General features: G+C 48.3%; 8 protein-coding genes across 8 annotated transcripts; 6 read left to right on the forward strand and 2 right to left on the reverse strand.

Moving 5' to 3' along the window:
• Positions 1-63: 63 nt before the first annotated feature.
• N7496_000449 (uncharacterized protein) lies at positions 64-2,230 on the forward strand (the record flags this gene model as incomplete). Its single annotated transcript, XM_056693380.1, has 2 exons — positions 64-130; positions 189-2,230. The coding sequence occupies 2 exons, from the start codon at positions 64-66 to the stop codon at positions 2,228-2,230; spliced, it is 2,109 nt and encodes a 702-aa protein (XP_056560109.1).
• An 88-nt stretch (positions 2,231-2,318) lies between these two features.
• On the reverse strand, positions 2,319-3,786 carry N7496_000450 (Zn(II)2Cys6 transcription factor domain-containing protein; the record flags this gene model as incomplete). Its single annotated transcript, XM_056693381.1, has 3 exons — positions 2,319-3,122; positions 3,187-3,555; positions 3,592-3,786. The coding sequence occupies 3 exons, from the start codon at positions 3,784-3,786 to the stop codon at positions 2,319-2,321; spliced, it is 1,368 nt and encodes a 455-aa protein (XP_056560110.1).
• Positions 3,787-5,061: 1,275 nt separating this feature from the next.
• N7496_000451 (sugar porter family MFS transporter) lies at positions 5,062-6,819 on the forward strand (the record flags this gene model as incomplete). Its single annotated transcript, XM_056693382.1, has 4 exons — positions 5,062-5,562; positions 5,624-6,157; positions 6,214-6,285; positions 6,418-6,819. The coding sequence occupies 4 exons, from the start codon at positions 5,062-5,064 to the stop codon at positions 6,817-6,819; spliced, it is 1,509 nt and encodes a 502-aa protein (XP_056560111.1).
• A 562-nt stretch (positions 6,820-7,381) lies between these two features.
• On the forward strand, positions 7,382-8,469 carry N7496_000452 (uncharacterized protein; the record flags this gene model as incomplete). Its single annotated transcript, XM_056693383.1, has 2 exons — positions 7,382-7,459; positions 7,930-8,469. The coding sequence occupies 2 exons, from the start codon at positions 7,382-7,384 to the stop codon at positions 8,467-8,469; spliced, it is 618 nt and encodes a 205-aa protein (XP_056560112.1).
• Positions 8,470-8,548: 79 nt separating this feature from the next.
• On the reverse strand, positions 8,549-10,902 carry N7496_000453 (major facilitator superfamily domain-containing protein; the record flags this gene model as incomplete). The annotated part of the gene is made up of 2 exons (XM_056693384.1): positions 8,549-9,081; positions 9,225-10,902. 2 exons carry the CDS (start codon positions 10,900-10,902, stop codon positions 8,549-8,551), a joined length of 2,211 nt encoding a protein of 736 aa, XP_056560113.1.
• Positions 10,903-11,255: 353 nt separating this feature from the next.
• Positions 11,256-14,623, forward strand: N7496_000454 (uncharacterized protein; the record flags this gene model as incomplete). The annotated part of the gene is made up of 8 exons (XM_056693385.1): positions 11,256-11,617; positions 11,657-12,133; positions 12,190-12,308; positions 12,364-13,008; positions 13,072-13,621; positions 13,679-14,009; positions 14,064-14,336; positions 14,393-14,623. The coding sequence occupies 8 exons, from the start codon at positions 11,256-11,258 to the stop codon at positions 14,621-14,623; spliced, it is 2,988 nt and encodes a 995-aa protein (XP_056560114.1).
• Positions 14,624-17,774: 3,151 nt separating this feature from the next.
• On the forward strand, positions 17,775-19,707 carry N7496_000455 (Major facilitator superfamily domain general substrate transporter; the record flags this gene model as incomplete). Its single annotated transcript, XM_056693386.1, has 8 exons — positions 17,775-17,817; positions 17,878-18,000; positions 18,059-18,283; positions 18,355-18,801; positions 18,854-19,163; positions 19,215-19,297; positions 19,352-19,437; positions 19,492-19,707. The coding sequence occupies 8 exons, from the start codon at positions 17,775-17,777 to the stop codon at positions 19,705-19,707; spliced, it is 1,533 nt and encodes a 510-aa protein (XP_056560115.1).
• A 989-nt stretch (positions 19,708-20,696) lies between these two features.
• N7496_000456 (uncharacterized protein) lies at positions 20,697-21,845 on the forward strand (the record flags this gene model as incomplete). Its single annotated transcript, XM_056693387.1, has 1 exon — positions 20,697-21,845. The coding sequence occupies one exon, from the start codon at positions 20,697-20,699 to the stop codon at positions 21,843-21,845; it is 1,149 nt and encodes a 382-aa protein (XP_056560116.1).
• Between the last annotated feature and the right edge of the window lie 18 nt (positions 21,846-21,863).

The following is a 21,863-nucleotide window of genomic DNA, read 5'->3' on the forward strand; positions in this document are numbered from 1 at the left end:
GCCATCATCGAAACGAGACCACTTTCTCTCTCAAAAAAACAACAAACAACATCCACTCATGCCATGGCCGGGTCAGCCGATGTCGCTGGCCCACTCCGCGTCTCACAGCGGCGGCCCCTCGCGTGTCGAGGTAGATCATCTATTCCCGTCCTAAGTGGAGTTATGTACATGAAACTGACGTGGCCTAGAATGCACCAAGCGGAAAAGAAAGTGCGACAAGCAAATCCCTTGTTCTAGATGTCGACGCCTCAATCTGGAGTGCTCGGTGGAGACAGTGCGACTCCGGCGGAATACTGTGCAACATGCATCTGAGATCCAATTCCTAGGCTCAATATTGGCGGACCTGGATACTGGCTCTACACAAAAGCTACCCCATATTGCTCAAAGATTAAAAGATAGAATCTCCCAGTTACAGACCGGGCTATCATCGTCGCCGACCGATGAGAATCCCGCAGGGTTGCTGCAAGAGGATATCAAGCAACCGGACCAGTTTGATGAAAGGCAGGCACTACATCGACTGGCTGAAGCCCCGACGGAGAATACAGATCCACCAATCCTTACAGCAATAGAGCATCTTGCTTGGGGTCGGAATTCTGCAGGATGTTTCCCCCACAGGCGATGCGCCTGCCAATATCGTCGAGATAATCCGGATATGCTATCGATGAATAGCGGATCTTTCCAAATACATGGATCCGCCTTAGAGTCCTTAGTATTCGTGCCTATGTCAAACGACGCTAAAAAACTCATCAAATTTCATATTGGCCATTTGACCTGGCATCACAATTGCTTCCATGGAGAGACATTCCTAGAACAATGTGATTTGTTCTGGAGTACAGGAAGATGTGACAATCCTCTTTGGATTGCACTCTACCTCTCTGTCTTGAGTTGTACGGTCAACTCAATCCAAAATAGCAGAAAGCTTAAAACCCTGCTTGACATTGACCTCGACAGTATGCAAACCGCACAGCAGCTTTTCTCAGCCATGGTTCAAACGTTGTATCATTCGCATTTCCTAAATAACCTTTCCATCTGCTCTGTGCAAGCTATCGTCATATCAACGGAGGTTGCGCATAATCTCGGTCTCAGCCAACTCAACGCAACGATGTTCAATGCTGCCGTTCGAATCGCTGAGTGTTTAGGGCTTCACAAAATCAAAGACCATCCATCATCATTGACACAGACCCGAGATCAATGGGAAGAACGCGTGGAGCGAGAAGTTGGACGGCGAGTGTGGTGTCAAATGATCATCCAGGACCATTTCGCTATCCCCTTTACGGACACTTATAGCATTTCTCCTTTGCATTACTCCACCGGCCGCCCTCTTAATGCAGATGAGCAGAATCTCAGCGAATTGCCCACCAATATCCCCACCATCAGCACCTATGTGCGGGTGCTCGTTGAGCTAGCCGCTCTGATGCCGGATCTAGTCGATGGTCTTGGCCCGATGAGCAAGCGCAAGTCTCGTCGCGAGCAATACGAACATATACTGCAAGTTGACCAGAAGATGAGAGCCGTTGTTAAAGATATACCATCTTTCCTTTTGCGACCCGACAAGGCCAAAGAGTCAAAGATCCCCTGGCTTAGCATTGTCCGTCGAAGTCTTGCCATTACGGCGGCTGAAAAGATTATCATGATACACCGGCCGTTTCTATTCCGCTCATTCCACGATCCAAACTATGGCCACTCAAGGCGTACCTGCATTGCAGCTGCGATGACAATCCTGCGTGAACATGAAACAATCGCCAAGGAGGAAGATCTGTCAATCTGGACACACACTGCATTTGCTATTACTGCTGCCGTCATTCTATGCTTTGAGGTAAATGCTACCGTGGAAAACCCCTCTGATGGGAAAGTAGAGATGTACAGAGAGGCCGTTCTATCTGCACGTGAACGCCTCGCTTTAAGAAATCATGATTTGCTCGCCCAGCGTGGAGTCGCTCTTATCGACGCGATTTTGATTGCTGAAGAGGCCCACTTTGGAGCTAGAGAAAGGAAACGTGGCGCCCACATTGACTTTAACCGGATCTTTGCCAACTATTCAACATTGAGCCGAGTCATTCTCAACCCCGATGACGACATGGCGTTTGGCAAGTTCACCGGTAACAGCCCGGACGACTTCCGGAGCGTGGAGTCCAATGAGATGCAGTTCTCCTGGAATCAAGACGAGATTGACTTTGATATCTGGTTTAATGGCATTTTCAACGACCTTCAGCCATCTCCTTTGTCGTGAACTCTGATAGCGTTTATACGTCTGATATCCAAAATATTTCAAGTGTTGGTTATGGGAATGTCTAATTCCAGATTGTATTATCAGATACTCATGAATCATTATGGAGTTTATATCCACATGCCTCCGCAGGGAATCGTAAAAGTCGTAAAACCAGGGGGTCAGTACTATGTTCCAGAAACATGCAAATTGCAATACACTCGCCCCTAATCCTCCCTTCTACCCATGGCTGCCATTGTGACAGACAACACATCAGGCCCATCCAGTGCGCCAGAATGATCAGAGCGGGCGGATCCCTCTCCCTCAAAAGATTGACAAAGTCACAATCTAACCGGCCCATGAATGAAGTACAATGTGCAGAGTTCGGAGCGTCCCGCTCCAATTTCAAAAGTGGAGTGAGGATGCGAAGTGGACTGTAATAAATGCTATTATTATCCGTTGTCCAGTCGTCAATCCCGCAAAGATCCGCTAGATCTGGATCAAGACCTTCACGACCTTGCTGGATGTCGTCGAAAATCTTATCTTCTTCTTTGCCGATTTCTGAAAATGCGGTGCCCCAGATACTGGATGGTATATAGCGCGAGGCAAGGGATAAGATACACCGGAGTCCGCTTTGTAGGCAAAGCCAATTCATCGCCTCTGGCCTATTTGTGAGAACCCAGGAATCCGTTGGCTGGAAATTCTCAGGGCAGACGGTCATGACGCTCATGAGCATGCAGCTAGACAGAAGGGAGTCAACATTGTCCTTGCTGACATTTGATGATAGAGCCTTTTGGTAATTTTGAAGGGCGTGTTGCCAGAAATATGATTCTGCGACAGATCGCTCTTTGCTAGGCGAGACGCGATTCAGATGTAGCATGCCGACTGCGAGAATGGTGTACATCAAGTGGGAGCTCTATTTTCTTCCTGTATCAGATGACCGTTGCGAAACATACTGACGGTTATTAGATGTGACTTACTGTAAAGGAAACCTGAATCATATCAGTTCTCATGACGTTCCGAATGGCAGGGCTGGCTATTGTCTCCGTTGAACATTTCACAAAATTGTGAAATGCCACTGTGCTCATGGGATGAGTGGCATTTTGATTCCATAATGGAACCAAATTGCACCTAACACCCAAATTCAAGATCTCCTGGATGTCTCTGGTGATATTGTCAAGCGTAAAGGAGAACAAAGTCGAATTCGGGCTTTCTTTGGACAGCCTCCTGCTGGAGGAATCTGAATCCCTTCGAACAACTTCTTCCGAAGTGTAGCAACATGTAAGACCCTTTTTCTCGCACTTCGAGCATTCTGGCTTTTGTTCGTCACACTGAAATGACTTTAGTGCCTGAGACTAATATTAGATCTCGAGTACTACACGTACCTTAACTCTTCGCTTTTTACAAGTTAAGCAGCCAGCTCGGGATTTCTTGTGAGACCTTCGAGAATGAAACCCGGAGCTCTGTTTGTTGGACTGCAGGGTTACTCGAAAGACGTTCTGTAGCCTTTTGGCATCGTTGGTGCCTACTTCCACTGATGTCGAGGAAGTATCGTCGGAGGGTGTATGTTCTGAAGACATGGTTTTTTTGAAAGAATCCCCAGGGAAACTTATGTCTTAAGATATCAGAATAGATCCATGTGTAGTCTTTTGTTAGACTTCATGTTCATTCATTCAGCTTGTGATAGGAAAATAAGGTTAGGCATCTGCATCGCCACATTCGTTTATGTCACGTGCATTCTGCCTTGTAAGTTGCCCAAAATCAGGTGATCATGCTCAGCCTCTACATGGGAAATCACTTTGGCGTCGATTTCTTGCTCTTCCATTCCTTTACAGTCGATGTTAAGTCAGGGAGCAGCAAAAGTCTTATGATACACTTGTCTCCCAGTAGACATCCATCCTTTACCAGAGAACTGTGTTCATCACTCGGATGACATCCGCCAGCGAAGATCTGTATCGCGGTCGGCCCCCCTGAAATGAAGCCACAAAAATGATAAGAAACAAACAATCCACGTCTCCCTAAGCGCCAATGTGTAACTTCCCGGCAGCTCGTTTGGATATAAGGCATGGCCGATTGACCTATTGAATACTAGATAGGGCCTTAAATGGCAGCTACGTACTCCGTAATGACGTCAAGACGCCTAAATCCTCACGAACTCGTTTTACCTCTCGGGGTAAAATTCCAACTTTGACCAGATGGGAATACTCCGGCTATTCGCTCACCCGCTCCTACCGACATAGCTTGCCATAAAGACAGTATCTAAGAAAGACCAAGACTGGATATTAAGTTAGACTGGGCAACAGTCGCTCGGACGGCCGCCGAAGATTCTTATCCCTGCAGAGTAATGATCCTCAGATTCTGGCCTTTTGCAATAGCCGTCGGAGCTGATGAAGCATACCCAAGACACTTTCATACGGGCTGATGTGAGAACTACAGATATGATAGGGGGTAGATCTCATATGTAATCCTTGTTATAGGATATCGGCAACTGAACAGAGACCGGCTTGTCGAGGACGGCCCGACTCGGGCGCATTGAGAGTTTCATCATTGAGGTATTTCATCATTCGTCTCTACGGGGAAGCTTCCCCGTTTCCTTTTGCCCTACAATCAGGCTTTGTTGGGGAAATCCTCGCCGAAAAACACTAAAACCTGGGGTGTGGGTCTCTTCCGGCGAGCCTTCCCCAGACTACCCCGCAAACGCCCAACAATATGGGGGATCCTATTCGCAGATGACGAAAACTAGTGCAAGCAAGTCAAGAGACTATAAAAGAAGCGTGGTTCGAAGCTATATTCACTCCAGATCAGCTGTTCATTTAGCTGTCTATCTAACTGAACTCTGGTGGGGTAAATCGATCATGGCTACCGACAAGCAAGCAGACTCTCTCGCCACCAAGCTACAGCCCACTGGTAAGGCAGAGACAGAACATGATGAGACAATATACGCGGAGCCCAGCTTTCTTCAATCCGTTTCCTATGGCCCTGGTGGCATCTCAGGTCTCGTCAGCTCCCCTTATGTCTCCGGTGCGGCTGTCCTTGCATCACTGGGCGGGTTCTCAATGGGATACGACATGGGTGTGATTTCACTCATAAATGTGATGGATCAGTTTCATACGACGTATCCATTCGCAGCAACATCCTTTGGTAAAGAATTTATGACAGCAATGCTGTTGTTAGGTGCCTTTCTGGGCTGCATCTTCATGCCATACGCGGCAGACCGATACTCTCGAAAATGGGCGTTGACCGCCGTGGTGGTGATTTTTGATATTGGAGCAATTATTCAAACTGCAGCACCGAACTATGGAGCATCGGTCGCCGGAAGACTTATCGGAGGGATAGGTGTTGGAACGTTGGCAATGGTAAACACTGATTCCTCTCAACCATACTGACACCATTGGCTAATGAAAAATATGGGAATAGGGCGCACCTCTTTACATCTCAGAGATCTCACCTCCAAATATCCGTGGAACGCTGCTCGTTCTCGAATCAATTTCCATCACCTCTGGCGTGGTGATAGCATACTGGATTACCTTTGGATGTAGGAGCATTGCCGGAGAAGGCGCGTTCCGATTGCCATTCGGGCTACAAATGGTTACGGCGACTCTTCTGGGTGCAGGCATTCACTTCTTCCCCTATTCTCCTCGCTGGCTTGCACTTGTGAATCGCTCGGATGACTGCCTCAAAAGTCTAGAGAAACTACGCGGGTTGCCTAGCCACGATGAGAGAGTGCAAGCAGAGTTCCACGGTATTATGGCCGAAGTTAGCTTCCAGAAACTCGCCCAGCAGAAGCGACACCCGGGTATTGGCGGCATCAAGCTTGAGCTTGCGCTGTGGGCGGATCTTTTCAAGCGCAAGTCTTGGAGACGAACAGCCGTTGGAGTTGGCGTGGCCTTTTTCCAACAATTCTCTGGTATTAACGCGTTCATTTATTATGCGCCTACTTTGTTTACTTCGGTGAGTCTGCCTTATTTAGCCAGATCAATTGGACACATGCTAACGATGCTAAACAGCTGGGACAAACGAATGAAATGTCGTTGATCTTGTCGGGTGTATTCAATATCCTCCAGATGGTCGCGGCAGTTGTATGTTTCCTCATCATCGAAAAAGTCGGTCGTCGACCCTTGGCTATATTTGGTGGATTCGGAACGGCTGTGACATACAGCATCATTGCGATGTTATCTGGGGTGTACGAAAAGGACTGGCAATCTCACTAGAGCGCAGGCTGGGCCTGTGTAGCGATGGCGTTCCTTTTCATCCTTATATACGGTGTCTCGTACTCACCACTTGGATGGGCTCTCCCTTCTGAAGTTTACTCCACTGCCACTCGATCAAAAGGTGTTGCGCTCTCAACGTGCGTTATCTGGCTTTGCGACTTTATCATTGGCATCTCAGTTCCGAGTATGATGGACAGCATCACTTATGGCACGTATATATTCTTTGCTGTGATGTGTTTCCTAGCTGGCATCTGGGCATACTTTTTGGTCCCCGAGACAAGTGGAAAAACGCTAGAGGAGCTTGACGAGGTGTTTGGAGATACCAGCGGACAAGAGGAGAGGGACCTCGTTGCGGAGGCCATGTACGCTACGAGACGTGCTGCCGTCGAGACGACCGTCTAGAGTCCCAGCAACTATTTATTGAAGGATTTACATTGTTATTTAGTGTATACAGGGCTGGACCAGGTAGAATAAATTGAAACCGGATTATCATGTACATGATCCCCATTCCCAGCAGAAGCGCCCGTAATTGTTTATGCGCATTGCCGTCGAAATTCAAAGCACCAGCGGCACTACGCCCTATCGGGCGCAACTGGATTATTTTCTTTGTCGGCGGGAATGAGGGAAAAATAAGATTCGTTCTAGCTGCCTTGGGCTGCTGACTTCGGTCCTTTTATCCAACGTGGCGAAGCAAGTCCACTATTATTGCCCAGCTTATTGCCACGTCACGTCCGAAGACCCCAGTGCCTGCAAGTCAAATCAGCCCCGCGGAATATTTGACCCTGACTTCCTCCAGCTGCATTATGCAGACATTCTCACCCGGGTTGTGAGGTAGTCAGGAGCTACCGATGGTATTATATGACTGCTTGGCCAGAAATAAGACGTCGATAACAGGTAAATTCAACCGAGGATACCGTAGCTACTGTGAATCAGGGGCGGTCTAGTCGTTATTCTGACCCGGAATATGAGCAGCATGGAAGGCAGTGCTCCTCTGAACGGAATGGAGAGTACAGATAACAGCAAAGCCTCCTCGGAGAAGCCTGTAAGTCAAGTCTTTAGTGTAGGATTCCTGGTATTTGACACGTAAAATAGGTTCTTTTCAATCCGCCGTTCAGAAAGAACCATGAATTGCAAGAAAAACGACCAAGTTTCCCGCCTTTTCATTCAAGCAGCGGATTCAATCCTCAATGTTCAGTATCAGCTATACTAGATCAAGATCTTCGAACCCCTGCTCTCGACAAAGTCTATTCGCATCTTTGGCTAGCTGGGCTCCCCAAGGCAGCTCGTCCAGTTCATCGCCAAGTTCTCCTAGGCCGAATTATTGTCATCACAGAAAACCCCAACGAGCATCTCGTCTGGAATGCTACTCGGATATTCATTAAGCCTTTACCAGAGTATCTTCTTTCTCACGACTTTTGGACAGCAGAAGGGAGTTCTCTAATTCAAGATCGATCACTATATCAATCTGCATGCGGGTTTCTCCTATCATATTGTTGGCTGATATGTACTAAGTCCGATCTTGCCATTGCTCAAGATGTGCGGCTGATTCCATCATCCATCACCTGGGAAGCGTGGGCTCTATTTGTCACAGATCTACTCACGAATATCGACCCGGAAACCCTTGACACAGTCTCAAAGCGTTATCATTTCGGAGAGCTGCGCCTTTCCCGCCTGAATCTTATCTATCGATTTGCCCCTGGTATATTCTCCGGGCAAAACTTTATGCGAGGGTTTATGTCGGAGCCTCTGTGGACAAAAGCATTCTTGGAGCGAAACTTTGCCTGGCTATTCTCCGTATTCGGTTTTGTCACTATTGTTGCGGGATCAATGCAAGTTGGTTTGGGAACCGACTCGTTACATGACAATGGAAAGTTCCAGAACGCCTCGGTCGGTTTCACGGTGGCCAGCTTGATCGGAGCTATTGCAAGTGTGTTGCTGGTGAGCTTGGTTTGGGGGTTCCTGACTGTATATCACATCCTACGGGCGAAGGAGAACTTGAAGATTGTACGGAAGAGAAGAATTGATAGGCAAAACAGCCGAAACAGTGTTTAAAGAGAGCGCACAGCGATTATGCATAAATGAAGTCAATATATTCATGTACCACGTTAGAGTAGGGGTCAACTACCCGTAATTAAGAATACATCTCGAGACTATCTTGTGTCGGTGATGCAGCGGCAATATTTCCCATCCGTATAGGATCATCAGTCGTTCCTTCTCTGCCAGCAGAGGCGCCGGTTGTACCCAAGACCCTCCTCCTGCCTCTGTATCGAAGGAAAATCCATGCATCTTGAAGCTTGTTGAAAAATCCCAACCTTTGATTTTCGCCCCTTGGAAGGCGAGTGCGCGGATCCTGAGTTTGATCAGTGCCATTAGCAAACTTCCATCCTTTTGCTAGCCATTCCAGACTCTTGTTGGGTAGTCGAGGTAGACGAAGCGCCCGTGCATCGCCAGTTGGGAGTGTTTGGAGCTCAGGAATCCATATCCAGGCAAAGAACGCCCCGGCAGCAAGTGGAACCGAAAACGCGCCGAGAAGTTTGTCCAACGCCCGAGGATTAGCGTTCAAGACAGTCTTCTCTGTGAGGATGAGAATGACGATGGCGCCAAGCTTTCCACAGGCGGCTGAAATACCATGGCAGGTAGCACGAAACCGGGTTGGAAATATTTCTGCGGGAATCTAGGGGAAATGAGTGTCGGTTTTTACCATAACTAGGACATTGAGGTGCTCACGATATAAGTCAAAGTATTTGGACCTGTGAATTTCAGGGCGTTATTAGAGGAAGAAGTTAAAACAGGAGCGATGGACTCACCCAAATTAAATAAAAATTGACAGAATGCGTATAGAACCACATTGGCTACATGCCCCTCGGTAAACTCGGTCGCCATCAAGACCCCTCCCAATACAGCGAACCAGATACTCAGAAGTAGAAATGACGAGACCAACCAAGTCTTGCGCGGAATGTAGTCGATGATCCAGATCAGTACTCCACTGCCGACCAAGGAGGTGATAGATATGGTGAGGATATAGAATTTTGCGTTGTGAGATAACTCCTCGAACATGTTGCGTGTTGGATCCCAGATATTTTGATAGTCGGGAATATGGAGACTCGAGCCAGTGGCTGCTATCAGGCTGGTAACCGTGGTCGTTGGGGGTGGGATATTTGCAATAATCGAAGTCGTCACATTGTAGATGTTTCCATTGAGCGTCACCGCGTGGGTAAAGGGAATTGTCATGCTAGTAGTTGCAACCGGAAGGACAGAGGTTACCGTGACGTTTGGTATTTCAGAGGCCCATAGAGCTGCAAGTGGCCGAGGGGAGTTAATTCCAAGGGCGTAGAAGCAAAAGTCAAGCAGAAACCAGCAAATAGCAGTTGCTGCAAGGTATCTGATGTTGCCCTCAACAAAGAAGAAATCCCAAAAGGTCGATTCGTCCCCTGCTGGGTCAGGAGAAGCAGCAAGTGTAGGAGATGTTGGGAAACTCCGAGGATTTGAAGGAGCAAGAGTATCGGCCTCGTCGGAGGACACATTGATCGATTCCAGAATTCGGGCAGTGCGTCGAAACTGACGCTTGGTAGCCACGAGTGCTTGTTTGGGGTCATGAGCAACATCCATGGTATAGCGAGGTGACTCTGGAATGGAGAATCTCCATAGAATGGCAAGCAACGCGGGGATACAACCCACGCCAACAACCCAGCGCCAAACACTATCTAGTGTTGACAGGATCTGATGCTGTTGCTCCACTGGGAGTTGATTGAACCCCGTTCCACGGTCTGGTAGATTCTGCAGGCCGCGCGATTGCATCAAACCTGTCAAAACTCCCCATCCGATTGCAGCTGCCAGGACTTGCCCCAACGGCTGCATCAGAAATACGGCAGCCATCATCCTCGCCCGATACTTGGTGCTAGCAAATTCTGCAGTGATAACAGCACTAAGGGGATATTCCGCTCCAATACCCATCCCAAGAAAGAAGCGATAGAATATCATCCAGCTCAATATGTCCATGTTGTTGTACATGCCGTTTGACGCCTGGGACATTCCTAGCGTTGCAAATATGACCAGCACAAGCTCAAGACCGTACAGCTTTCTTCGTCCGAGTCTATCAGTCAACCAGCCAAAGAGTAGCTGCCCAACAACAGATCCGGCCAAGGTCGCAACATTGATATAGAGCTCGGGCAGTCTGTCATTCCGATTTGGCCAATACAAGAATGCCAACAGAGGCAATATCACATTGGTCGCAAAGAGTGAATATGAATCTGTCAAAAAGCCAGATGCTGCGACAATGAAGACTTGAAAATCGAAGCCATTATGATCGAAAATGTTAATCACTCCTTCCCGCCAAAGCCGTGGGTTCTCGTCCTTCTCGTCAGGGGCGCGGGTAGTACCGTCGATCCACCACGGATGGTCACCAAAAGGAAACGGTAGCCAATTGTTTATCCTCTGCCACGTTGATACGGCTCGTTCATCGTCGATCGGATGAGCTGTCGCCATAGCCAAACGGATATCTCAGGGGCACTGCAGCAAACCATCAAAACATGTTGGGCAACTCAACATCTGCAAATGTTATACTTTTGACGGACACGAGGTATCATGCGGACCACGCGGAGCTGATTGAACTAATGTCCGTGCCTAACGCCACTAGCGCTACGAGCGCATCACAATTCATCAGAATACTTGACCACTCAACGCTAAGCATTGAGGAACGTGCTCTGTTAACTTTAAGAGCCTCTTTCCACATCCAATATTATTGGGACGTGGACATAGCGACGAAAAAGGGACCTCGGGGTAGATGTTATTAATATCAATTTCTTCCCCAAAATGCTCCGATCTTTGCTATTTCCACCATGTCACAGCTTTGGGTTGCCTGTGCTGAAGCAGGCCCACTTGCCGGGCTACCCCCAGGAAGGATCCAAGGAATCGCTCAGCGTTTTCATGCCTTCTACCGAGCATTTAGGTGCTTCCGCAGGGTCCTACGGTATCAGCACACGACTCTCGAGTCGTACCATGAATATCAACAAACCTGGGACGAATGCAATGACTTTCTTCATCATAATCCAGGATTGTGTCGCCAAGACACAACGCCTCAGACGAACTTGCTGCACGAAAATGCCTGCTATGTCTACAACTCCTCCGATCTGGACCTCCTTGAGAGGCGTCTTGATTTACAGCTGCATATCATGAATGCAAAACTGGATGACATTATTTTGTAAGTCTGTAACCGTAGTCAATATAGTTCTACTCACAGTTACTCTGAAATCGTCGCTAATATGCGCGCGAATCAAAGAAATCTGTTTTTAGTTATCCTTCGACAATCCGACATGCATCGTATGCCTCAAATGATAAGCACCGAGGCTGCTCCTCAATATGAAGTCACCTTACCATCGGCCCTCACACCCGTCGAGAAAAATACGTGGCCTCTTTTCCGACATCTCGTTGAGCTCCGTGAGGCTCTCAAAAGAACAAGAGCGCCCCCTCTGAGCTCAGTGCACTGTGAGAAGCTGTGGATCCTCGTGGTAGCAAGATTTCGAGACCACGAGTTACCTTTCCAAGGATCGCAGTTGATGTTCTCCAGAGACTTCAAGCTGAGCGATAGGAAAATGTTGCGCGAGTATTCACAACAAACCTTGAAACAACGGCAGTCCAGTTACCGTACCCAGAAACCCTCTCCATACCTACGACGACGTGTTTATACTCATGAAGAGGATGGGCCCTTGGCAACCCTGTAAGATCGGGCACTCCTAGACAGCCGAGAAAAGTGTCACTTACCACCCCGCCTAGACAACCTGACTCTCTTGAAGAAGAAGAGTTCCTCCATACAGTAGACGTTGTCACTTACTTGGGAAATCGGTGCATAGTGAGTACCAGAATCGACACAGGATGGGGACTTGTGCAGCATCGTGAGGCTTTCCTCCTAAGCATATTCAAGGACGGTACGCTTACGAATTCAAAAAGTTCCACCGATCAGTGAGATCCACCCCTATACGAAGCACGAACGTTTCCGGGCGCCTCAAATTCGCCTGTATGAAGCCTGCAATGTTGAGGAAGTTGATGATGCTGAGTTATGGCGACACAAAGGACGCAAACCGTCATATAACTTTGAGTCCAAGTCTGATGCGATTGCTTTCCAATGTGCACTCCGAGGCAAGGTTTTGGTGCATACGTTCCATGTCGAGGACATTACTTCCGAAAGGGGCTCAGAGAGTACCGCTCAGCCACTGAAACTTTGGTCTGATCTTGACGGCAGAAACAAATCAATTTCCTTCTTGGTTCAAAAGAGCAAACCATACTATCACATAGATGTCCCTCTGCTGCTCCTGGATAGTTCAATCCACACAAGCGAAGCAGGGAGGAAGATTCGAGTTGACTTTGCTTCTCAGAAACCTAAGAAAGGAAGAAACTCAACGAGCAAGACCGGTCTTTTAAGGCGGTTCAGTGACTTGCTTCGTCACTCACCACCTGATACAGAGCCAGGATTTGCAAGAAGAGACTCAAGGCAGGACATGACGGATACCATTGCCGCAGATGACGTGTCAACACAAGATACCCAATTCTTACTTTCCCTGGGCCACCTACGATTTGAGTTTTCCACCCTCGAGGGTAAGATTGGCCCTTGCAATAATACCTCGGTAAGAGTATATGTGTGCTAATTAACCTTCATAGATGGAGGTATATTTCAGGAAACATTGGAGAGTTTTTTCTCAGAGACCCGTGAGACAGAGCCATCTTTTGGCCAACCTCCGTCGATTTCGCGAGAGAATTCAGAAGGCGGCAGATCACCGTCGATCGTGGTTGTTCCTGAGCCTGATCCTGATCCTCACCCTGATGTAAAACCCAAAAGGAAGTCTTTGAAAAGCCCGTTAGATCCACTAAATCCACCTTTACCAAACATTACCAAAGACTTGGACTACCGGGTGCGAGGAATTAAGCTTGAATACGTGGGTCCTGATTTACTCGTGTATCTCAGTCGAAAACTTGGTATTGAGCCGACCGTCGAGGGACGCGTGAAAGCCCTGGCCACAAGTCAGACCGGTGACAAGGTGGCAGTGGTAGCGTGGAGGCCACAACCAGCGTGCTTGTCGACGCCTGGAAAGGATGAATGGGATTTTGGACCCACCTCTGACGACGACGATTTACACATCACCGTCGATACACATTTTCGTGGAGTAACGATTCTTTACTCTCCGCCTCCGGATGTGCCTCACACGATCGAGTAAGTATTTTGATATTGCCCTCGAAGCAAGAAACCCCACGCTAATTGTGGGTCTAGTATATGCGCCATTGCCGGCCTTGGAGGTCATGCTTGGGGATCATTCAAATACAAGGGTGTATCTCAGTCTTTCATGTGGGTGCTGGACGGCCTCCGAGACAATCTTCCGAACGCCCGGTTGATGACCTACGGGTCTAAAACAAGGCTTGATGGGAATGAGTCAACACAAACATTGGAAGATTTGGGCAAACTTTTACGGGATGAGATGCGCAGTGTCACAAGGCGTCGATCCCAGTCGGTTTTAAGCTCTACATCATCTCACCTTGGGACGGCCTTTGCCGTTCCTTCGTACTTCATCGCCCACAGTCTTGGAGGGTTGACTGTGAAAGAGGTAAATACCGCGAGTGCAAAAGCTTGATTCAGCCACAGCTAAACTATCGATCAGGCCCTATTGCAGGAAAAGAAGAATGAAGAACCTGAGAGTTTCATCGACAACTTCCAGGGAGCCCTCTTCTTCGGTGTACCTAGCCACGGCATGCATGTCAAAGTTCTAGAAGGCATGATCCGAGGTCAACCCAATGAGTTTCTTGTCAAGTCCATCATGTATCAATCTACAACTTTACAAGATCTCAGCCGAAGGTTCAAATCGAAATTCGAAAAAAAGAAGCCGAGGATCATATACTTTTACGAGATGGAGCCTTCTTTCTCACCAGAAAAGGTACGGAACCCTCTCATTGACCTCGATGTTGTGAAATATTTCTCACAGTGTGATAGAATGAGGATGGACAGTGGAAGATGACAGGTACACCGAAAAAGATGCTTGTCGATCGCGACTCCGCCACAGATGGTGAAGTTTGGGGCCCAGGTCACATTAATACGCATCCTCTGAATCGTAACCATTCGGATTTAGTGAAGTTTAGCAGTCCAAACGATGCAGACTTTCTGCGTGTACTGACTGAACTGAAGGTGTTGGTGGGGTATGTCAAGATCGGAGAGGAGGACTGATCTCCTATTCTTTGAGCTGCTTAGAGGTATACATTAATTCTAGATGGAAATTATTTAAGCATGCTGTTACCCTTTCATCTTCTAAAAAGTTTTTGGATAGCTATGGCGGTAAATTGGACTTGATTGAAAAAGCACGGGAATACACTGGCCATGTTCTATATTCTTGCCCGACTTTAAGGGCAATTTGAGTCGCGGTTTTGCCTCCCCTATCATTGGCCACTTCAAAGACGAGTCACGAAGTAAACAAGACTTGTTATAGTGGCAAACGTGTTGCCATTTTGATTTTATCATGCTCCTGATAATTCGGCACAACCCAAACTCGATAGTCCAAAGTAATCGGCTCTGACAAGGGTTAATCAACATCTGTTACCTCCATCCGACCCGACGTTCCGCAACTACGATCCCAAGCGAGCCCAAACGGATGCAGAATCTTGACTGTCATATCCAGCTCTACTTTATGACACCATAATCAACTTCCATACACAGTAGAAAGACCGAACACATGTTCTTGCCGATGTCGGTTGTGACCCTGGCAACGCGACGCGCGACTTGGCCCTTCATTTCATCATGTCATTGGCGTCGATCCTAGTGCAGAGATGATAAAGATTGAGGGTCAATCAGGCGGCCTCACAAAATCCGGAGTGTCGTTGAATTGGCAGTCCCCACGGCCAAAGAACTTGTTGAGAACAGCATAAGTATCTTACCGGCCCTCAAGGAGAATGGAGGTGTGAACCCGTTGACGGCTGCGATGGCAGTTTAATCCCAACCTTCTCCTAATCGATACCTGGTACACGGTTTCTCACGAACTTTTGTGACTTTCTAGGCCCATTGGTTTGGTATGGCTGAATTTTGGGAAGAAGCTTCTCGGAAAGGAACAGTCGCTCTGTGGACATGGGCCTCGCCCTACTGCCGTATGAGACGCTTCAAGGGCGTGATCGGCCTGCTTGAATAAGCGCTAATTTCTAGATCCAGATCCCTCAACTGTCAATGCGAACAGAGTTCAAGCGACTTCATTTCCTCTTGAGCGAGATTTTCTGTCGACATATTCCCTTCCATCAAATCGGATTTCTGACAACCTGGATGAGGGCCTGATACATCCATGGGAGTTGAATGACGAGGAGCCTGCCAAGACGTTTCCCAAATCCGTATTCAAGAGGGTAGAATGAAATCGCAATGGTAATCTGGGACATGAGGACAATTTTCTAAATGCAACGCAAACCACACCTGATAAATTGGAGAAAGGACTAGGAACGGCTAGCATGGTGACTCAATGGAGGGAGGTGCATCCAAACCTGGTAGGGACGGACCAGGATTGCATTGTCAAAACCATGACGGGAATTCACGCAGCGACGGGGAGAGCAAGACATGAGAACCCGGTCGCAGTCACCGGTAGTGCGGTTGCCCTGTTGCTGTTTAGAAGGAGTTAGCAGAAAGCAATTGATAGATAAATTTCCTATTTATAGCTGAACAGATCCCTTCAGAACACTGGGTCTTGATCACGGGTATGGCGCTTTGAAGTAGACTATGGAATATCGGTCAGATAGAATGATGCAGTTAGCAGTGAATATCATGTGCTCCCTCTTTAAAAGAAAAAAGGTGGGTTAGCTCGCTCTCAGATTTGCCCAAGGTGAGAGCCAGTCCGTCCGGCTTTTTGGGCCCTCAGGAGGGTCATCTCCTTCATCTGGTGGCTCCGTAACTCTTCCGCTCCAGCGAAGATGAATCTTCCCGCGGCTGGCGCCCCCTCCAGGTTACTGCCGAAGCCGCACCCTGTCTGGTTTGCCACATCCACTCACCATCCAGATGGCTTTCATCACTGAGCGATAAGACAGTGCTTCTCCCCCAGATCCCACAACCAGAGGCTGGGTTCATCGAGCCTTTCTCCCAACGTAGTCGGGGTCAACTGGATGTCCCAGACCATTGGTACCCCGAGCAGGCTAGCCCTGAACAAGGATTTTATCCTTGAACTCAAAAGCACAGTCAAACCCTCAGAAGCGCAAAAGATGGAATCCTCAGAACGAGGCCCATGATTCCCTCGGTAAAGCCCACAGTCCTTGGGGATAGCGGTGGTGAAAGTTTCCATGGGTCACCGAGGAGACGGGTGGGCGAAAATCGATCCGGGTGGTGGTGAGAGAAGGGAAAGAAGAGAAAGGAGGAGAGGAGGGAGAAAAATATCTGTATCGTGTTGTCAATGAGAGTTGCCAAATTGGGAAGTCACGTATACTGAGCGCGCACGTGTCAAACAAACATGACACGCTACGTTGGATCAAGCTCGAATGAACCTCATTTCTCTTTTCTAATTTTCAACCCCAGAGCAATCCAATTATATGCATGACCCATCTTTTTGACAATGGCAGTTCCATCGGCCTCCGGGTACTACCTTTGATCCGGACATATATTGGGCAGGCATGTTGGTGATTTAATCTGTGCCGACTACTGATGCAACCTGCGTTCTATTTGAATGCGTAGCACCGTCTTGGTTCGGTTGTATTCATAGCAAGAAGTTGCACGTGACAGTCCACTTTTAGCATTTGATTGAGTTTAAGATCCTACTCGTCCCTTTTGACGAGACAAAACTTCCCAATAGAGGCTTGAGGGCATACTTGCCACCTTGCTTAGGCCTTCCGGCTTCAGCGTATTGAAGGGGGTTACCCCAGCGAGATCGGAATGAAGGGTTGATTATTTTCGTGGTCATGGCTGTCTGAAATCCAGGGTCAATGAAACAAGGTCGGTGGCGTTTCCAAATCTTCAGGCTAAAACGCCTCTTCCGATTTGCCCGAGACTAGTGTCTTGTTGGAGTCCACAAGCAGTGCCGGAAAACCTGCCACAGCCGGTCGTATCTGCCGTGGCGTGCAATGCTGTGCGGGGAGCCATCCCCGGTGAAGCAATGGCTCCACTGAAAGACCCCAGATTTTGCCTATTTGGTGTCGGCTGCACCGTCACTGACCAAAGCGACTGCAACAATCCGCCGATCACCCCGGACTGAGCTCCCCCGATTCTACCGAAAGACATTGGCTTCGGGTGAATGTCAACGCGAGACCACCGGTTCAACAACCTGCTCAAATGGTGGAAAATTCTTGGAGAGCCCCGAATTCCACGGGCTGGCCATTTTCGTTCTTTGGACTGAGATAGACAAACAAGAGCAACAGTCAATATGGGTCAACTGCGTGGGAAATGGCTGCATTGGGCTGTGACTGGTGAGTTTCATACAGGACACCTCCTAGGAGACTCATTTCGCTAACACGCTTTGTATGAAGCTGCAAGCTGCCAGGCCTTCCTTCTTCTTGGCTATGACCAGGGCGTTATGAGCGGATTAGTCGGAGCAGATAACCAGTTCGGAAAGCAATTCGGTCACCCAGACGAGAACATGCAAGGAATTTGTAAGTCCTGGTCAGTTTGAATTGCTTTTTTTATTTTGGGTTGACCTTATATTGGCAGTGACATCCATCTATGATATTGGCTGTGCAGTCGGCTGCCTTCTGGCTTTTGTGGTGGGCCACAAGATCGGTCGGAAGAAGATGATCATGGCAGGCGGAGCTATCATGGTCATCGGGACAATAATACTTGGGTCCTCATACGGCAGAGCACAATTCCTGGTTGGGAGAATCGTGACTGGGTTCGGTAACGGCATCAACAGCAGTACCGTTCCCACATATCAGAGTGGTATGTGAGGCACAGATCGATGAATGATTGTCAAAAGGCTGTCAGGAACAGTGGCTAACCCCTTCTATTAGAGATGGCCCGACCCGAGCGTCGTGGTAGACTTCTCTCGGCACAGGGCACAGTGACCATCGTCGGCCTTTGCATCGCATACTGGTTGGATTATGGGTTGAGCTTCGTCGACTCGCCAGTACAGTGGCGTTTCCCCATTAGCTTCCAGGCCTTCTTCGCTGTGTGTCTCGTATTACAGATGACTGCACTACCAGACACGCCTCGCTGGCTCTGCGAACAAGATCGCAGTGACGAGGCAGCTTCCGTCCTAGCTCGTCTTCAACTTGAGCAGCCCGCCGATGAATCAACTCCTGAAGTCGTTCTGCTGCGTCGGCAGATTGAAACTGCCATCGGAATCGAATCTGCTGGCGGGCCATTCAAATACAGAGAGCTTCTACAGGGTGGCAAGATGCAGAATTTGCGACGCATGATCCTTGCAGGTCTAGTGAACGTTCAGCAACAGTTCACGGGTAAGAGATCTATGTCAATCTCCATGCAGTGATGTATACCTGACCCTATTAGGATCCAATATGATCAACTACTATGCACCCAGTGTCTACCAGAACGCCATGAAGTTGTCTCGTAACCTGTCCCTGATTCTGGGAGGATGCACTTCGCTTGTTTATCTGGTAGGATCGATAATTCCTCTCTGGAGCATGGATCGGTTGGGTCGCCGAACATCTCTCATGATCTCCGCTGCTGGGCTCTGTGTGTGCTTTGTAATGGCAGCCGCCCTCTTATCCGTGGGTACTAAGCCATGTGCATACGCTGCAACCGTTTTCGTATTTATCTTCCAGCTGTTCTTGGGCATTGGATATCTACCTGTGCCATGGCAAGTCAACAAATGTTCCAGCTTCTGAGCTATCACTAACTGGCATTGTAGGTTTTACCCAAGCGAAATCACAACTACCCGTATTCGTGCTCGAGGTCAGGCTTTTGCTGGCTTTGTCAACTGGATGTGTGTCTGTATGTGTTACGGTGATCCTGATTCCAAACGGAGGCCCTTACTGACAATGATAGTCATCGTTGTCCAAATTACGCCAACGGCAATTCACAACATCGAGTGGAGAACCTTCATTATTTTTGCTTGCTTTTGTTTTGCATGGGTAAGCTGTCCAAATCCGGTTGATCTCTACTATGCTAAATACTTACCAAAATAGATTCCCATGATATATTTCTTCTTCCCGGAGACAAAAGGACTCGAATTGGAAGATGTCGACCATCTTTTCGAGAACGGTGGCATCACCGGTGGTGTCTTCGAGTCTAGAGGTCACCCGGTCCAACCTGGCCACCACCGCACTCTCAACACTGACCGGATTGAGAAGCCGATCGGCGTCGAGATTGAAAATATCGGTGGGGCGGAAACTCATGTCTAGAGGCAAAATTGGTTCTGGGCACAAGGCTTGTCTACCTTGGCTTACAGCCGATGCCTGCGGCTCGGCATTTTCAAAATTGTATATCATGATAAAATAGATTGGAATTGAAGGATTCGACTGTCATGAAACAAACAGTTTCCACAAGGTCAGATTTTTTCGTGTCCTATTTTGGCCCTCTCGTGCAAAGTCGATTGGATCAGGATCTAACCGCCCCCGCGCGGCTAGTCTTCGGAGTTTGGGGGCTCAAATCTTAGGGCTCTTCGACGTTCTTGCATTGCATCCTTCAGGACTTGCTTAAGATGCTTGAGTTGAACGTGCTCTATACTCTACATATTACTGGCTTGATTCTGTGGTATACTTGCATTCCCTGCCCCTTGCTCTAGTGCTTATTATCTGAGCCTGTTGTAGTTGACGCTCGAGGCGCCGGCTCCTACGCCCGATATGCCATCTATCATGAGCCACAAATTAATGATAACCTCAAATTATAGATCCAATCGTATTTACCTCTTTGTAGTGTACTCTAAGAGCTCTTTATGCCGAGAATCATCGTTTGATGTTTAGGGGTTGGAACTATACACAATAACAACCATAGATTACGTCACAGAGCATCCATCTATATAGTAGTGATTGCGGCGAATTTCCTTTATAGAGAATTCAAAGTACTGAAAGCAAAACTCATAATGATCAACTTGAAGCGCAAAGAGTTAGACGTTCCGAACTGGACCTCCAGAACCAATCATCCCACGCAAATAAGGATGTACGATCGGTAAGCTGACAGGATTCAAGAGAAGGATCAACGTCTGAGCCCCTTGGGGGTCGTTCACGTACGATGGTATCAATAATAGTTTAAAGTAAGGAATAGTACGTATAGATTCATCTGTATAAATACCTGTGGAATCATCCCTCCTCACAGATGCAATCGGTAGACACATATCATCTTCTAAATTCTATCGCTATATCTTGACTTGTTTATCTCAACGGTTATCACGATGAGAATCAAGTTCTTTGCCACATTTGGGCTAGTAGCAACTGCTGCCGCATTTCCGCACGACAATGATAGTCGTGGCAGCCCAGCTACCCTCGAGCAAAGAGCTGCTGCTTCGACCACCACATCCGCCTCCTCGAAGTGCACAGCAGGTGATACTTCGACTACTGCTGGAGTTCAGGCTATATTGGACTCGACCGGTGCCATTGACTGGTTGGATATCATGTTCGACACAATGCCAAATGGTGAAAAGGATTGGGTCAACAACATCTGGAAGGTCATCTTCCCCAACGAGGGTACCTCTCCTCTAACTGGCTGTGGTGATATTGGAGGGGACTGCAACCCCGACGACATGTGCTCCGACTACCAGTCTGTGATGGGATATTGGGTTATGCGCTCTGTTGGCATTCTGCATAGCAAGATCAACGCCGTCCATGACCAGTTGCTTTGGACCGGGTGGCTGGATGGCCTCTCGATCGACCAGATTAGCAAGGATTTCTCTACAGTCTCACCGGACCAGGAGTGGGCAAAGTGGATATCTGCTGCATTTAGTATGGCTGGTGGAATTGCCACTGGTATTGATCTGAGCAAGCCTCTTCGTGGTATGATCGGGTTTGCGGCTGCAGGTCTCACGGACGTGTCCCTCACAAAGGGGGGTTCGGATGCAGTCGATACAACATCGGTGGAAAACACTCTGAGAAACATCGTTGGTGCCGCAGGCAACTATGTTGCCAGTATCTTGACCAATGCGACTGGTGGGGGTGAATCGACCACTCTTCCCATCTACACCTATACGACCCTCGAGCATGGCACATCCCGATTCTTTGCCGATAACACTATTCTCCTTGACGAGAACAAGGACAATTCCTCCTTTGTCGCAGCCTACAAGGCGTTTGCTGACAACGTCGTATGTCTACGCCATTACCCCCGCAATTTGGCCGTGCTAATGATGAGGCAGGAGAAAAAGCTCGTCGATGCTGCCATGAAGACAGCATGGTATGTCCTTGTGGGCGAGGAGAATACGAAAGAAAAAGACTGCACCATGACAGGTGCCTACTGGCTTGAGGCTAAGAGCGGCGAGTATCGTTGCTTCTACCTCACACGCCCCAGTGACTCTCACGACTGTGGCAACAGCGATCCTAAGACTGTATGAATACCCACCTTCCTTCCA

Source organism: Penicillium cataractarum (genome assembly GCF_028827025.1).
Source record: "Penicillium cataractarum strain IBT 29864 chromosome Unknown utg000001l, whole genome shotgun sequence".
Lineage (NCBI taxonomy): Eukaryota > Fungi > Ascomycota > Eurotiomycetes > Eurotiales > Aspergillaceae > Penicillium > Penicillium cataractarum.